The sequence below is a fragment of the Lampetra planeri genome, chromosome 4 (assembly GCF_965212315.1).
Source record: "Lampetra planeri chromosome 4, kcLamPlan1.2.h2, whole genome shotgun sequence".
Taxonomy (NCBI): domain Eukaryota; kingdom Metazoa; phylum Chordata; class Hyperoartia; order Petromyzontiformes; family Petromyzontidae; genus Lampetra; species Lampetra planeri.
The window spans coordinates 21484252-21501031 of record NC_136110.1 but is presented as its reverse complement, the minus strand read 5'-3'; the positions used below and the strand labels follow the sequence as shown (position 1 = coordinate 21501031).

The 16780-nt window shown below is 47.1% G+C and overlaps 1 protein-coding gene across 1 annotated transcript in view; it reads right to left on the bottom strand.

Annotated features, from left to right (window-relative positions):
- The window catches only part of LOC144717836 (protein EFR3 homolog B-like), a 60933-nt gene extending 45175 nt beyond the window's left edge, over nucleotides 1-15758 (bottom strand). The window contains exon 1 of the mRNA XM_078593530.1: nucleotides 15245-15758. Within this exon, the coding sequence (XP_078449656.1) occupies nucleotides 15245-15251 (7 nt within the window). The 5' untranslated portion in view covers nucleotides 15252-15758. The remainder of the gene's footprint in view (nucleotides 1-15244) is intronic.
- Between the last annotated feature and the right edge of the window lie 1022 nt (nucleotides 15759-16780).

Genomic DNA, 16780 nt, shown 5'->3' with positions numbered 1-16780 from the left:
ACGTCATGTATGTACAGACCCAACATAGCAGTGACGTCATGTGTATACAGACCCGATACAGTAGTGACGTCATATGTCACTACATGTGCAAACCTGAAAACCCCTTATCAGTGCCTCCCTTATTACAGACTACATTGGTCACCCCGTGCCCTTATAAATCTCAAAGTTCATCCTACAAAGTCACATCACGAGGGAGAAACACAAACAGACAATTGTTTTTTTTACTTTTGCCCGTATTGAAACGGCCATATGCCGTATGGACTTGAAAACTCAATTTCCCTGCACAAGAATACGGTGTAAACCGTGTGGGTTGACAGGTATGCATATGCGGATGAGGCAAGCACTGTTAACGAGCACCTGGGTGCTACGGCCAGCGCCACTCGATGTCACACTGATGTTAACGCAACGCACCAGGTACCACCCTGAAGGCTGCGTCAACCAAGGGACGAGTTGATATTTTTGCCACCGAGATTTGGCCGTGGCCGGGAATCTAATTCAGGTTGCGAGGTTTCTAACGCAGCGTGAACCACGACAACAAATGTGACACACAAAACTGCTGCACATGGGCGTACAAATACCAAGATCCCCCCCGTATAGCCTTAACAAACTTTTGGGCCTAGTGCTATTTGCAAGCACCTATGAAGGCCGGCACAGCACATTAGGGGTGGGCATACAGCACCATGCCCGGCCACCGCCATCTCCCTCGTGGCAATGCTTACAAATCGCACCGGGTACTCATTTGAGGCTGAGTCGACCTAAGAGGGGTGCAGGAACGGTTCAGATAATCGTCACTGGTGATGGCCACCAGCGGGAATCGAACTCGGGTCGCCGGGTTCGTAGCGTGGCGCGCTAACCGCTGCGCCACCGCTCTCCTCGGGCGCACACACGCATGTACACGCATGTTTAATGTATTCGAGGGCGACTGCACATCCGGCGAAGATGTTCCCCTTGATCTGGCTCAGGGAGCTGCCCATGCAGTTTGTGCGTCTTGCCGTGAGCGCAAGGTCAGCGGCCGGCTCCGCGGTGCCCTTGACGGACCCATCACGCTCCCAACCAATCCATTCATCATGCGCCACGATGGCGGGGCTGCCTGAACCACGCTACAGGAACCGCAAAGTGTGAACCACGTGACAAGAACCGCACTCCACGAACCGCACCATGTACACCTCACTACACGAACCTCGTTACATGAACCTCGTTACATGAACCGCACTGTGTGAACCTCACTACACGAACCTTGTTACATGAACCTCCTTACATGAACCACACTGTGTGAACTGCGCTACACGAACCGCACCACATTCTGGAGAGTTAACTGCAAAACGTGAACCACGACGCATGTCCCTGGGGGATAGCATTCCACGTGAGCAACTCCACGTAATGCGAATACAATGTCAACCAAATGAACTGAACCACGTGAATTGTTCGCCATGAACCACAACAGGAGAAGTACCCCGTGTAAACCACACCCATGACCAGTTTTCCTGGCACGTTGACATTATTTCTATTTTTTTCACATCCAGGTCTCCATTGCAAAATGGACACCCAAACTCACTCTCACTCACTCAGTACCCTAAATCCAGAGATGAAGCCATTCATTCAATTACATTATAGGTTTTCCCATTCCCAGATATTCTTGTCCTCTCATTCACGCATTCCATAAATACTACAGTGGCTTTTCTAAACGCAGCTAAACGCGACAACTGCAAACCACGACAGTCCGTTTTGTAACTCGCGCTGCATTTTGGCCTCCACTTTTCTAAACCGCGGCCCCGCGTTGCGTTTTACCCCCGATTTGATGGCACCGCTCCCTGCCTCCAACACCGCAAGCGCTCGGGGCAAGGCTGATCGAATGGGAGCCTCGGTGCTTTTTCGGCAAAGCGCAGAGACGGGTGGATGAATGAGCGGGGCGCGTGCACGGTGGCTCCCGTATTTTGATGCCAATCGGACATTTTATGCCGATTGGATAAGAGCAGGAAGTGAAAGCGGCGCATGGTTTCTGTGACTGCCAATTAAATCTGAGTCAATCCAATTCATGAGTAGCAGAACTCGGGTACGTGAATGGCTCATTCAATATCCGGACAAATAAAACTAATTTTCAAAAGACACGAATGCTACGAATTTAATTTTTTATAGACAGGAAGATGAGCATGTGCATCAGGGAACAAGCATAAATCAGAGACGTCACATTGACCGTCGAGTCAGCAGGCTTGAGGAGGACGTCACTGCGAGGGGGGTGACCGCCGATCAACGAGGCTGCTGATTAAATAGCGGCCAAAGAAAAGGAGAAAAAACACGCCCAAAAGTTACGACCACGGTGGCATCGGAGCGACGACAACAATTCACACACAGGGGCGCGATGGATTGGAGCATCCCAAAGCAAAGCAAGTCATTGCCACGGCATGAGGGAGGACTTCATCAAGCAGTGGATAGACCATGGAGGAGGATGTAATTTTCCACGTCACATTACAGTACCGTGACGGAACACGACAAGAAACGATGAAGGGGGCGAATCTAATGTGGTGAAATCACTGCTTGATCCCACCGCATTTCCCCGTATGGGGCCATCCATTTAGTACGTACACAAAAATCCGTCAAAACTTGACCCCTCTCCCCTTCCCTGTATGCACGCGGACTTTTACACCCCCCCACCCCCCCAATTGCGTACGTTCACCTGATGCACCCCGCCCCCAGAATCCAATAGAGCGGCCGATATTTAATCCACGCAGAAACGATCAAGGATTAATAATATTAACGTGTCTAAGCAAACAGATAGTCCACCGCCGGACGATCTAACTCGTTTGAAGGCCAATGTAGACAAATTATAATCGAGGCTTCACCCCCCCCGCCCCCCCTGTTTGCTATGCGTACATTGTCAGTAGACCCCCCATACGCAAGCGTACGCATTTGGGTTAACCTCCCCTCCTCCCTCCATGCGTACGGACTAAATGGATGACCCCTATCGCAAATCCAATCGCTGGCCCCCGCGAATTGAATTGTTGATGGCTGTCGCTGCTGTCGCTGCTGCTGCTGCTGCCTGTCAAGGCCTGCTGCAGGGCATGGGTTTTTTGTTTTGTTTTAGGGCTTTTAACTTTCATCGTGAGGAGAGGTAATAACATCGGATGCTACCGTTCACGTCGGAAGGCTGCAGTGGTTTTGAAATGAGGAATCGACGGGGAACTATTGATGTGGGGGTTGAGTCACGAGTGTTTCACAACCAGACAATGAGTGAGGCGGGGGTGAAAAATTTCACATGTCACGGGTACCTTGTTCAATACAGTCAGCCCAATGTAGCCATAACCCGATCGTGTAATACAAGTATTGCTCACAATTGTTATAGAACAAGGTTCTAAAATAAGTCGAACATTCTGTGAATGCAACTGTTACGTGTCTCGTTCTGAAGACGTGATAAATGTGCACATGATGTACTGTGCGCACACGTGTAAACACAATACTTAACATCCTTTGTTAAAATCCACTGCTGGATGAAGGCCTCCCCACGACTCATGTAAGTGGATTCACAGAGCAATGTGCTAACCACTGCCCTCCATGAACTGTTATGCTTCAAGGTAACGATTTAATCAAATAATTGATTCGTGAAAACCTATTTCATACGATAGAAAGAAAACTCGCCGATCATTACAATGCAATTCGGCGTACTACTTATTTCTTTGGGAATTTTTTTTAATTAAATCGCTTATTCTGTGCATCACAATACCCTTAATGTGTACGTGTGTTTCCTTGTGCACGCGCGGAGAAAGAGTGCTGGTGTAAGTGGTCAGATTAATACACCACTCTCCTATAAACCTAGGGCTCAGGTTCACTGCCCATTCGCAGCACCGGTGGCGAAGTCTCATCTTGGCCTCGGCTTCCTCGGCGTTAACTCAGCCTAAAATTCCCAATCTGGTGCATCGCGGTCGGCATCCACGGCGGAGAGACAAAGGCGACAAGGCACGTGCGATGTTAGCCACATTATCACTTTCTGCATGGTGCTCGTCTTAATAGGCGCTGGCTAACAACACTTGTCACCAAAGTTTGACTTTCAGAAGTATTTACATGTGCTTGGTGTTGTGTACACATTTTTTCTCAAAAGGTTCTAATATTCTACCAGCTATAACAAATTAACCAGGATAGTTTGTGATGATACAGCTACATTCGGGAGCTTAGCTTTTTAAATATTAACGTGCGCTGTGCATTGTGCACATGTAAGATCAGTCAAGAAGCTCTGATGTCAGACTAGAAACTAGAAATTAAAGGCACATGAAAAAAACACGAGGGGGTAAAGAAGTGATACTACACTACAAACCTGCCGACCCGAATTCAATTCCCAGCAACTGACATCCGAACCAGGCCAGGGCACCTCCTTCATGAAGCTGCACTGACCAGACTGATCAAGCATAGTCACACAAACCCCCACGACTGACACATCACAGGCAGGCCTTCACTCAACAGTGGACTTACAAATGACGTACCATTATTCTTGTTGTTATTGTTACATACGGACGAGGTTAATGTGAAGCTTGTCAGGGAGCCACCCTGATAGGCAGTACTTTTCCACATGCACATCATAATTCGTGGCCTTGGGGAGAAAGAAAATATTTCTTGGCCCGGAGAAGCTTACGTAAAATGTAGCTTTTTTTTTGGGAATGCATTAGTTAATACGTTGGTCATCACAAAGCCAGGCTTTATTCACTGGCTCTGCTTACACTCCCACTGTGAGAATTACACTTTTCCATTCCCCCAATTATTCCAAGTGCAAACACTTGGATGAGAACCAGGCACTGTTTTTTCCGTCCATTCGGGCAAGCGTGCCCAGGAAGGCAGTCACATTTTGCCTAACCGGCTGGGACAGCTGACAATACTAATGCATTTACCGGCGTGACCAGCAGCCTCTCTCGGCAGCGGCGCCAACCCCCGTGGTTATTGGGGCATGTGCTCGCAACGGCTCGGCCAGACCAAATCAAAATTATCGGTATTGATGGCGGGCGGACGGGGTTAAGCCAGGTTAGTGAAGCCAAACCCCATTAAATATTCACGTCACAGCTATATTGTGTTCCCTGTGACCAAATCACCCCGAATGGACCCGATCTCATCAGGTCTAGGGGGTAGCTAAGCTCTGCCGAGCCCGGTTGGATGAGCAGCTACTTGGAAATACACCGGTTTTGTAACCTTGGGCTGCGAGGTGGCCATGAGATGGCAGTACAGCAGGGGATTTCTGAATATGTTTGTGTGGATCTTTGAGTTGTTGTTGCCTCCTCAAATACACGGGCTCTCTCTGGCTGCTCTGGTTTCCTCCCACAAGGCAATACTCACAAAATGGAAAAGGTCAAATATCCAAAGTAGGACCGTCCTGAATTTTTTTTATTAAGATTAATTCAGGCCTACCTGGTTTAATAACAGACATTTTTTTAAAATCATTGATTGATCCATGAAAGCTTCATCGGCTCTCAAGACTTTTTTTTCCAGGGAGGGTCAAAATTGGGACTTTAATCCAAACCATTTTAATCACTGTTTTTCCTGTGGGAGCAAAACTACAGCAAGCAGAGATAAACTCATCCCACTCAAGGAAGTAACAACACCAAAAGGTCCACGCAGATGAGTGCATGAGCCTTCTTGCTGTGCTGCCATCTTCTGATCACCATTAAAGGAACCGAGCAAGTTTGGGAGTAACCCACATATGTGGCAAGCCACCCAGCCTGGATTACAGGTGTATGTGATCCCGAAAAGAAACTAACTGAGCTAAGCCAGGTTAATAAGTGAGCCTCAAACACATTCTCTTTACAGCAGTGATGTTTCGAGTTTAGTTTAATTCAATTTCACATCAAATATTATGTTACATTCTTCACGACCTCGTGTGTTTGAGTTGTCATAAATTGTACGCGTTTTTAATGTTCAGTTTGCAACCTTTTTTGCATAAACAGCCATGCACAAAAATGGGTGTAATTGCTGAGCAATTCTACAAATAAAATGCCAGACCTGTTAAAAATGTGAAAATGAAAATCCGTGTTAACCTCAGCAGTAAATAAATCCACTCCAACCCTCAAATGAGCTTTGGGTAGCGCTCATCAGTGCTGGCAACCTTGAGAGCCAGTGGAGAAAAATTCCCGAGTCCTTTTACGAGAGATAATCAATTGACAGAAACGCTGCTTTAAAAAATAAATGATTACAAGTAATACTAACCACGTGTGAAATAAACATTTGCAACACGGACACACAATTAATACAAAATGTATACATATAAAGGCGTGCACTAGAAATACAGAGCAGAAATAAACACACTTCAATTGAAGAGGAAATTAACATGGCCTGGATAAACATTTACCAAGAGCTTGCATTAAACATGCAGAGTGTGCAAGTCAATAGCTCCGGAGGATCACAGTATCCACAGCATCCTGTCTTACCCCAGGTCCATTTACAACTGTGCGTGTGGGCAAACCAATCTCTTAGCATCTTCATATGCAAACCTAACATTACCCTGCAGCAGTTTGACCAAAAGAAAGATGACAATTAAAAAACTGAGAATAGGTTTTCCCATTGTATCTGGCAACAAAACAGGTGTTAAGATGTTAAAACACCAAACTAAAACCTTTTACAAGGAATCATGTCTGCATTAAGCACAATACTTGTGGTCAGAATGCAAACAAAAAGCATACTCTCATAATAAATACATTGTCTTTGAAACTGATTGGTCCATACCAGAGACAGCTTTCTTTTGAGCCTCGACTCAAATGGTGTTAGACCAAAGGACGCCAAAAGGCATACTAACACAAGTATTGTGGTTAATGCAGACATGATTCCTTGTAAAAGGTTTCAGTTTGGTGTTTTAACATCTTAACACAGCTGTTTTGTTGCCAGAAAAAAGGGGAAAACCTATTCTCATATTTTGGTACTGGCAAAGGAGGTTCCATGATTAAAAAAACTATTCAACTTTATTTTTCATTTTACCAGGTAAAACCTACTAAGCTGTTATTCAGAAGCGACCTGGCCACAGATGATAACTCAACAAAGTGGCTTATCACGTGGAGATTTATAGCATCAAAATACTGTAAACGCATGACGATTCGAAATGCAGAGGGAAAAACCAGAGGACCTGGAGAAAAATCCATGCTACCACAGAAAGAGAGACAATGCAAACTAAAAATATACAGTTTTTAGGGTCATGATCAAACCCACGACCTCCTGCATACCAGGCGAGATAGTTAACATCTCACCACCATGGCCCCCTCTGTGCTTGTACGAAGGCACAATAAGCACAGAAGAAGCGCTCCTATCTGCAAGCACCAAGTAATATTTTTCCCAGTTCCAGCCAAGATGTTAGGGGGCTGCCAAAGGGAAATCGAGCAGCATCTCATGGCTCAAGCGCTCCTACTTGATCCGACTCGATTGTGCCAAGATGACCTGGCACACCAACCACCCGCTCTTACAAACAACACCAAAGACCCTCCCTGCGTTAGCACAACACACAGGCAACACACACTCTTTCATTAAAACGATTACATATGTAAAACAGCACGCATCCTCCGTGTGTGGGTTTTCACGGTTGAGCGGTATCAAGTCTCGATGTGTTTTCATCAGGTTGTCGCTTGGCACCATGTCGGACGTTTCGCTGCACGTGCTGGAAACTCATTACTCCGGCAAGCGGAGCGAAACGTCGGACAATCACGCCAAACAACACGTGGTAACCACTCAAAAACATGCCTGAGAGCGATAGCCGCGTTCCGTGGTTGGACAACAAACTCGACTGGACTAGAACGGGAGATTCCAGCAGATGGAGGCAGGCAAGCTTAATTAAAAACACAAAACAAAAGCGGCACGGATTCACAATAAAGTTTTTCCCTGAGCGCGTACGGGTGCGCGACGCACCTAGTAGGAGGGCAGCTCCTTCGCTCCCGCACGCCTGCACCTCGGAGGCACTGCACGGCACGGACGAACAGAGCAGAGACTGCATCCCTCCCCGCGCCAATGGCACAACCGCATGCCGGGCGGACACCGGGGCAGGCAGGCGTGTTACAGCCCTACCGGCCCACCGACCAGACCACCGACCGAACTGCCACCTGACCGGCCAACCGGCTGAGTGGCGGACGGACCACCGGACGGAATGAACGAACGAGAGCGAGCACAGCGGTCGCGGAGCGAGGGTTGGAGGGAGGGAGGAGGAGCGAGGGAGAGCGTGGCGGTAGCAGGGACCGAGAAATGGATTAGGATGAGCACTCGCACGCGCTTGCGCGCGTGCCAGTGAACGCACGTGCGCATGTGTGTGCAGACGTAAACGCCAATCTGTGCGTGCGTAAGCCTTGCACATATACGTAGGCACGCGCACACGCACAGCCGGGGGGAGGGGGGGCTCTCGCGCACAGACACGCAAGCACTTGCGCTGCCCGTGACACAACAAGGCTGCCCCGTGTGTTCACGCTGTGGTTCACAACATTGTCAATGTCACTGCCAACTCGGCTATAATGGTACTCATCACAACCGTGAGCAGCATTGTCATTCCATTATCTAATGCATATTTCCTGAATTTTATGCCACAAGGAGCCACTCTGTCTCGCAGACAGACAGACAGACACACACACACACATCCAAGGTGAAATATAAACTCAGAGCAACAAACAACCACGACAAAAAAACGGGCATAGGATCTTTTTTTCACAGCGGCACAGCAATGCAGCACAGACGACATGCGCCGATATCGGGGCGCAGGCGCGCGGGCAGGCGCTCCCTCAAGGATGATGTAATGCTACGTCTGGCTGTTGAGGCATTGGGCTACTCGCTAGTTAATTGTTTTAATATGCGGCGATTTTTCCAGTTACACTGCACAAGAAGGGGGGGCAGTGAGGATGGCGAGGTAAGGATTCCGCACAGGCTAGTGTCGCTGCGATGTAATTACGTACGTATCGTGATCATCTAAATCCTTGACTCATTCAGGAAATAAAGCCTAAATTTAGTGGTCAGTTTTTTTTTGCACTCGAGTCCTGCTACCCTGGAACGATGTGCATCGACCCAGAGAAAACCTACAAACCCGAGGTGGACATATATATATAAAACAGTCCCAAGTCGGTGCGATATGATCAGCGACCTACTTGCTGTACCGTTTGCCGCACACAGGACACCTGGTGGGGTTCAGGCTCGCACGCGCGCAAAGGAACAAGTCAACGCTCGCTATTCCGCAGGCACCGATTCATTATGCATGAACCAAAGCCAAGGCACATCAAGGATGTAAACAAAAGCGGAATTTTTATTACGAAGAGACGGCGATAAAAATCTCATTCATCGTCCTTAAAATCTTTCACGGCCTCAGCTCCCTCCTACACGGACTCCTACGCTCCCCTTTCGTGAGCAATATATTACAGTCAACTCTTGATTATCTGGCATAACAGAGCTCGGGGAAAAAAACTAAAACGCGAGCTTTGCCAAACATTGGCATCAGTGGGTAGCCTATTAAACACGTAATTTAATGTTCGCTTATATACACAGGCGTGTCTGGGATAATCCAGCCACGGATAATCGCGTTAACTCCATCCACCGTTGCAGCCTCCAATGGGATGCTGCTGTTGCTCCTGTGCTGCTCACGTAGTCTAGAACGGCCTTGTCCTTGCTGCCTGTGCGTCTCTATCTCTCACACGCTTGAGCAGTGAGAATTGGGAACACGTCTGTTGCTGTATGACTCACAATCAAGAAGTCGTGATATGAAATATCGGTCGGGAGATCAGCTCCCATTATTGCTGAAAAAATATAACGATTTGTATTCATGAAAAAAGACTAAACTGAGTCTCCAGACTCTTTCAGGAGGGTCCTGCAGTGCGACTTTTGGTCAAATCCATGATGAGTGTTTGGCATATATGACAAGGACAACATTCAAAGGGCTGCACAGATGGATGAAATAATCCATTTGCCATACAGCCACCTCCCTGAACACTTCATAACCCAGCAAGTTTAGTATTTTCACAAATCTACATCGTTCACCAACCCTCGCCTCCAAGGCGCCAGATGGTAGGTATGCAACACATTATAGGAAGATCAAGTGGTTGTCTTATGTCGTGCCTTGCCCCCACCATAGTAATGTGGAATTTCGACCTTTGGCTGAATTGAGATACGCCCTAGATAAAGGAATGGTGACAGTGTACGCATTTGTCTATACTGCAGCTCATTGATGACCTTTAATAAAAAAAAATATGTTTTACCAGAAAGTGTTCAAACTGTTAATAAACGCAATGGATCTGACAAATGAATTTGCGAAAAAATTGCAATCAAAACAACACTAGTCTGCAGCAGAATGCAACTGAAAATCAAATACTGCAAAGCCAATGGTAGCAGGGTAATAGCATCTATTCATCAGTCCTCCCAGACACGCCTGGATAGATGGACAGTGTTCCCCAGGCCGCTGTAAATAATTGTAAATTATGGGACTAATTCCATCGCTGATATTAAAAATGGAATTGCAAACACGATTCACGGTTGACTAAGTGTCACTTGTGTTGGCAACAACCACATAAATCAAGGGCGGCAAACTGGACGTCAGATAAATTCAATGGAGTTAATAATCTTTAGTTTACAGCTTTATCAGTTACATAACAACACGACCAATTACATGTTATGGTGGCGTGTTTGACTCAAGATAATTATGTGAATTTAGAGCACTTTTGTCAATCCACTGTCAGATGAGGAGTGTGTGGATGGGGGAGGGGATTATTTGACCATACTTCACCACGTTGGTTAGTGCTGGTTGGTGAAGGCGGGGAGCTAAATAAATGAGGGCATAGAAGTACAGTACAACAGATTATTGGAGCAGTGGCCTCAGCTGCCATCACGTAGCCCAACAGCTCTTATCACAATCTGTGGGCGGTGGTTACCAATGGAATGTTTGGTCGATGCCACTTTGCGGAGTTTTTTTCCATTGGAGTCCACTCCTGACCCCATGTCGTGTGGATTATGGGTAATGATATTCAGTTGCTCCTACAGATTGCTTCATGAGCAGTTTTGAATTCTGCACAACCCGGTAAGCACACCCTGGTAAACACACCAAAATAAAAAAAAACAGTGATGGGTGCGGTGACACTCCTGAAATTCAGCATTTCCACAGCCAGGCAAGCCTTCCAAATTGCAAGAACAAGATTCGTTAACTGTGTTATGGCACAAGCGGCAAGACAAAATGTGCCATGCAGAATCAAATCAATGTACTTTTTGAAGGGATGCATGTGTAGCGAGTTCAACTGAGCAGCAGATGTACTCTTTGGATGCAACACATTTATTAATACCAACACAAAGGGGTAACTGCCCCTTAACCAAATAACAACCTACAGTGGTGGACCACCAGGCTAACTGCACTAATTACACAGTAACTAGCTACATAACCACCAGGCTAACTACACTAATTACACGGTAACTAGCTCTAACAGACCGAACCACAGCTCGGGTCCAGATCCACGTGTTGGAGACTCTGTAGGACGTAGAACGTAGATTTCTTCAGGATGAACAACAGCAGCCGGTCCCGCTCGGGGACCCGGCTTATATCCTCTGTGGCGTGGCTAGCTCCGCCCTTAGCCACGCCCACCTTCCAGAATCCTCGAGCAGGATCTCGACCCTGACATGTGACCACCCCTAGCCCCCACTTGGGGACCCTGTGTAGACTTTACCGGTCACGTGTCCTTTGGGGTCAACCAGAGTGCCATGGCCCTTAGTAACCCCATTCCCATGGCCGGCACTCTCACACCCTATCCTGTACGGGTCGGCACCGCACGCAGAGCGTGGTGCCATCCAGCACTGCCAGTCAGCGCTCACCAAGCCCCTCCAGGGCCGGTACTGCACCCACATTTACGTGGTGCCCACGATGTCAAAACATCGTGCCTCTCTAGGGCCGGCATTACACAGTGACATCCGCGATGTCACTACAAATGAACCATTTTTTTCACTTTGGAGAACAGAAAGAGTGTGTATGGGTTTTCGGCCTTGGCAGGGCTGTGCCTTCCATTCTAATGCTGCGGTGCATCTCCCCTTAATAATGCAAGGCATTCCCTTATTGAGCGGTGCGTGATGTCAGGACGATTCCTTTGCAGCTGCAACGCTGCCCCCTAGCGTTTCACCATCACTAAAATACTGAAGATGGGATCATTGGATTACACATAAATAAATTTAAAAGAAGCGTGGAGAAGACTGGCACAAGCCCAGACTTACACTGAGAGACAGGGAGAGAGGAGCATGTGGATCAGGGAAAAAACACAAATCGGACACATCACACAGACTTGCAAGAATATATCCTTTAGAAGGGATAATAGGTATCAATGGGCAAGATGAGTAATGGAATGGTAGCCAAATGAGATAATACATCAAAAGGCCAGATAACCGCGAAGATGAAGCATTGATTTTAGTTCATGTGCAGAATAGAGATGGTCTGTCATCGCAGGACTGAGGGATGGTGAAAACATGGAAAGGCCTTCAACCAACCGTGGACAGACAATGGACGATCATGATGTTGATTGTCCAAAAAAACACCTGAGCCTTAGGGAATCTTTTCCAAGCAAAAAAAATCATCACAAACAATGCCGATGATTCGACAACAGGACCATGGAATCACTTTCATGCTTTTATATACCTGTTGAAAATTCTACACCTGTCCCTCAAGGTCAACTCTAACAGTTGGGTGTCCACCCCAATGCCCGTGTCGTTAACCTGCCCTCCTTCGACCTGCAACACGTGGCCTAACCCATCGTATCCTGCTATTCATCATGATTGCATCTACGACAACTCTTCCCTGCCAAATACTGTTCACAAATTTCCAAGTCGCTTAACCCTATCGTTCCGAGAAAGAGACGGAACACACGCTCACGTGGGATTATTTAAAGGAGTCGGGTGCAATCCTGACCCGAGAATCACGATGACAAAGGTGTTACTGTCGTGAGAACAAAGCTGGCAATGTCGCGCCGCTGCTGTCCATATTAGCTGGAGGGCTTAGCACACGTAAATGTATGAGCACAGTAATGAGCGCATGATGAATAAATCACCTCTTCCCACGGCCCACAACCCCCTGTGCTCAAAGCCCCAGTGAATGGACTGACTGTTTGCTAGACGTGATTAATGATAATCCCAACAGGGCAACAGTGGAGCAATTATGATACATTATGAACGCTTTCCGTGCTGCTGCAGCTACAGCTGCAATATAATTATTGGTGTAATTCACACATTGTCCTATTTACTGGTAAAGTGAACACATGTGTGCATTCAACGATTGCTGGTCCAGATAGAGTTTTACGGTACAAGCTGCTACAAACAAAGATCCCCGTATAACCTGAACAGATTGTTGGGGCAAGTGCTGTGAGGGAGCACCTCTGAAGGCCGACACGGCACACGAGGGGGTGGGTGGCCAGCACCTCGCACGACCGCCTTCGTCTCCCCAGGGGCGATGTTGACCACACACCGCACTAGGTACGCATTTGAGGCTGAGTCGACCTAGGGGAGGAGTCCCAGGACCGACTCAAATAATCGTCAGGGTCGCCGGGTTCGTATGGCTAACCGTTGCACCACCGCTCCCCACAAGCTGAAAGCATACACATGAATGCAATCCAGGCCTCGTTAATATCCCATTAACATCACATCCCACTCACAGTGCACTCGTCCACATGTGAAAGTCCAGCTCCCATCTCAAACTCTCATCTGTGTTTATATGATTGGAATCACTCATCTGCTGCTCAGATAGTCTGGAAAACAGCCGGCTCCTTGCTCTGTGAAGATCTGCATATCTGTGCATAGTATCTAAACAACATTTTACTGTCTATGCCAAATGATTTATCGCAGTAATAACCGTACACTTTATCCATGAAAGCTTCACCAAGTCTCAAATGTGTTTTTGTTATTCAGGAAGGTCCTGCATTTGGGCGTTTGGCCATTCCCATGTAAAACTGTTCGTCACTTAAAACTGCTACACCATCACGAATGGTAAACATGTCACGTGATAGATATACACTAACACTATTTAGCACATTTTATGTAACTGTATGTAAACAAATCACAGCAGCATGTATAAAACTACAAATATGCATCTGTTGAAATTAATGACACAAAATCCCATACATTACACCTGCAATAATCGCCACACGTGAAGATATTATGTAGTACTGTATAATTAAATGCATACCTTGATGCATCCTATTTATTGTTTTTATTAAAATTGTCTTCCGTGGGCAGTGCTCATCTTGATCGGCTGCCGAGGAGGCAAAGCGCGTTCCACTTTTTTTCTATTTTTGGTAGCCAGCCTCTCAATGGGAAGCGCAACTCGCAGACGGTGCAGTTTCAGTTTCATTTATTAGGTATAGCCCTGCGAGCCATTCGGCTCTTGAATCGGGTGCAACCGCAACAAACAAAAAACATGAACAAGAAAACATCTTAAAGTGACTATGCGCAAACAGAAAAATCCAGGGAAAAACTGCAAAGTCTTCCAGAAAAAAGCACCGTACACCAACGCTGTGCAAAAATCCCAGTGGGATGGCAAGTCAAACAACAACAACCACAAGACAACTTAGATTAAAGCCATCAGTCAAACTCCGTACTACAACAAACATGGCCAAACCAAACAACTTTTCGAAATCACCAAAATAAAGCCATAAGCAATGTAACAGTGATCATAGGAACTGTGACCGAAATTTCACAATAAACGACATAAACAACATGCACCACCAAACCCTGTAGCCATAGCTGGCTGCATGAGCCACTCCAGTTGCTGGCGTTGTGGCACACTGAGTCGATGTGCATCTCTCAGCTCCACCAAGCAACGTGGGCTGGGGCACTCATTCCGAGGGCGGAGATTATCAAGTGTCGTATATACACACACACCGATGCCATGCCGCGTATTAAACACCACAAAATTAACAAATATAAACCTTAAAACGCTAAAATGCCGATGCTCAGACTCGAGGCGTTACGCATCTCAAACCGGGCGTTAGGCGTGACGGACTCGAGCGAGGCAGTGGGGGGGGTGACAATTCCACATTCGCCTGGCGGGGATCAGTTTATCCAGCGAAGAAATTATGAATATCTTATATACACACACACACGTTGTTGTACCACGTAAATTGATGGAGAAAAAAACTACAGATTAAAATAAATCGGTGACTTAAGTGGCGTTCACTCCACATCCCTGAGCAACTGCAATGAAGTGTCTCATACACAGAGTAAACGCAGCATCTGCAACATTTATAAGTACTTTAATGCACGCCTTGAATCCACAACACACACATACACACACCACACTTACCTGGCATTCTCTACGCGTGCCACGTGTCCACGCGTGCAACGCAAACTTTCTCCGTCGCTCGCAGCCCTCACAGCCGTCGACGAAGGGGGTCAGAGAAGAGGCGACATTGGCCGGGCCAGCCCTAGGGGGTCATTGAACAGACCCGCAGCGGTTCGGAACTGGACTTGCAACCACGACCCCTCGCGGCCTAGTCAAACACCGCGAGCCCGGCCTCGCCTGGATCCGCTGCCGCTCAGGGGCCACCTAAGCCGGCGGCGCGCGCGCCGGGCACCCGGTGTCGCCTTCGAACGAGATCGGCAGCCACATTTAAAAAAGAGAGCCCGAGGGGGTTAAGCGAGTGATGCCCCTGTTGGTGGCCGTGTATGTTGTTGCGTTAGTTTTACGAGAGTTTGTGGACAGAGATAGAAGCGGATTAAACTCAGTGCCACTGCAGTGAAGAACTCTGTGGGTTTAATAAAAAAAATTCTCTTCCGGGTTTCAGCGAAGCAAGCGGGAGGGGCGGGGCTCGCGGGTTGTATCGACAGCCGGTGGGCGGGGTCTTAAGGCTTTGATTGACAGCCGGTGGGCGGGGTCTTGAGGCTTTGATTGACAGCCGGTGGGCGGGGTCTTGAGGCTTTGATTGACAGCAGGCAGGACCGATAATAACGACAGCTATTTTATATTAACACGTTAAGTGAAAGTAGGGATTTCTCGACCAATATTGTTCATTATAAATGGGGGGTGAGATCTGTCAACTTAATACGGTTTAGCCCGTATTCTTGTACAGGGAAATTGAGTTTTCAGGTTCACACGGCGTGAAGCCGTTTCGATACGGGCAAAAAATGTCTATTTGTTTGTGTTTCTCCCTTCTGATGGGACTTTGTAGGATGAACGTTGAGATTTATAAGGGCACGGGGTGACCAATAAGATCTGAACTGGTCTGTAAAAAGATAGGCACTGATAAGGGGTTGACAGGTATTCTAATTAGTAAAGTTTGTCACGGAAATAAAAGTGCCAATTAGTTACTACTTCAGTACACCGGTTGTATTGGAGAGTAAACCCACAACGACCACCAGCGAAACATCGTTCTCGAAGTGTAAACGTCGTGGGTTCACTCTCCAACACACTGTCGTGCTGAAGCAGTGACTAATTGGTACGGTTTTTTTACGTGACAAACCTTACCGAATTGGCTGTCGTGTGGTGGCGGGTTTTCAAGTTTAATTTATTAGGTATAGCCCTGTGAGCCACAACAAAACAAAATATGAACAGAGAACATCTTAAAGCGACGACGCGCAACAGAAACATCCTGGATAAACCAGCAAATCTTCCAGAAAAAAAAACACCGTATTACAACGCTGTGTGCAAAAATCCCAGTGTGATGCAAGTCAAACAATAACAACCATAAGACAATTTCGATTAAAGTTATCAGGCCAACTCCGCACTTCCGCAAGAAACATGGCTTAACCATAGTAGTAGGTTTTTACCCTTTTAAACTGGTACAAAACCTACTACTATATTTTGCCACTGGTAAAAGAGATCTCATAATGGCTTGACCAT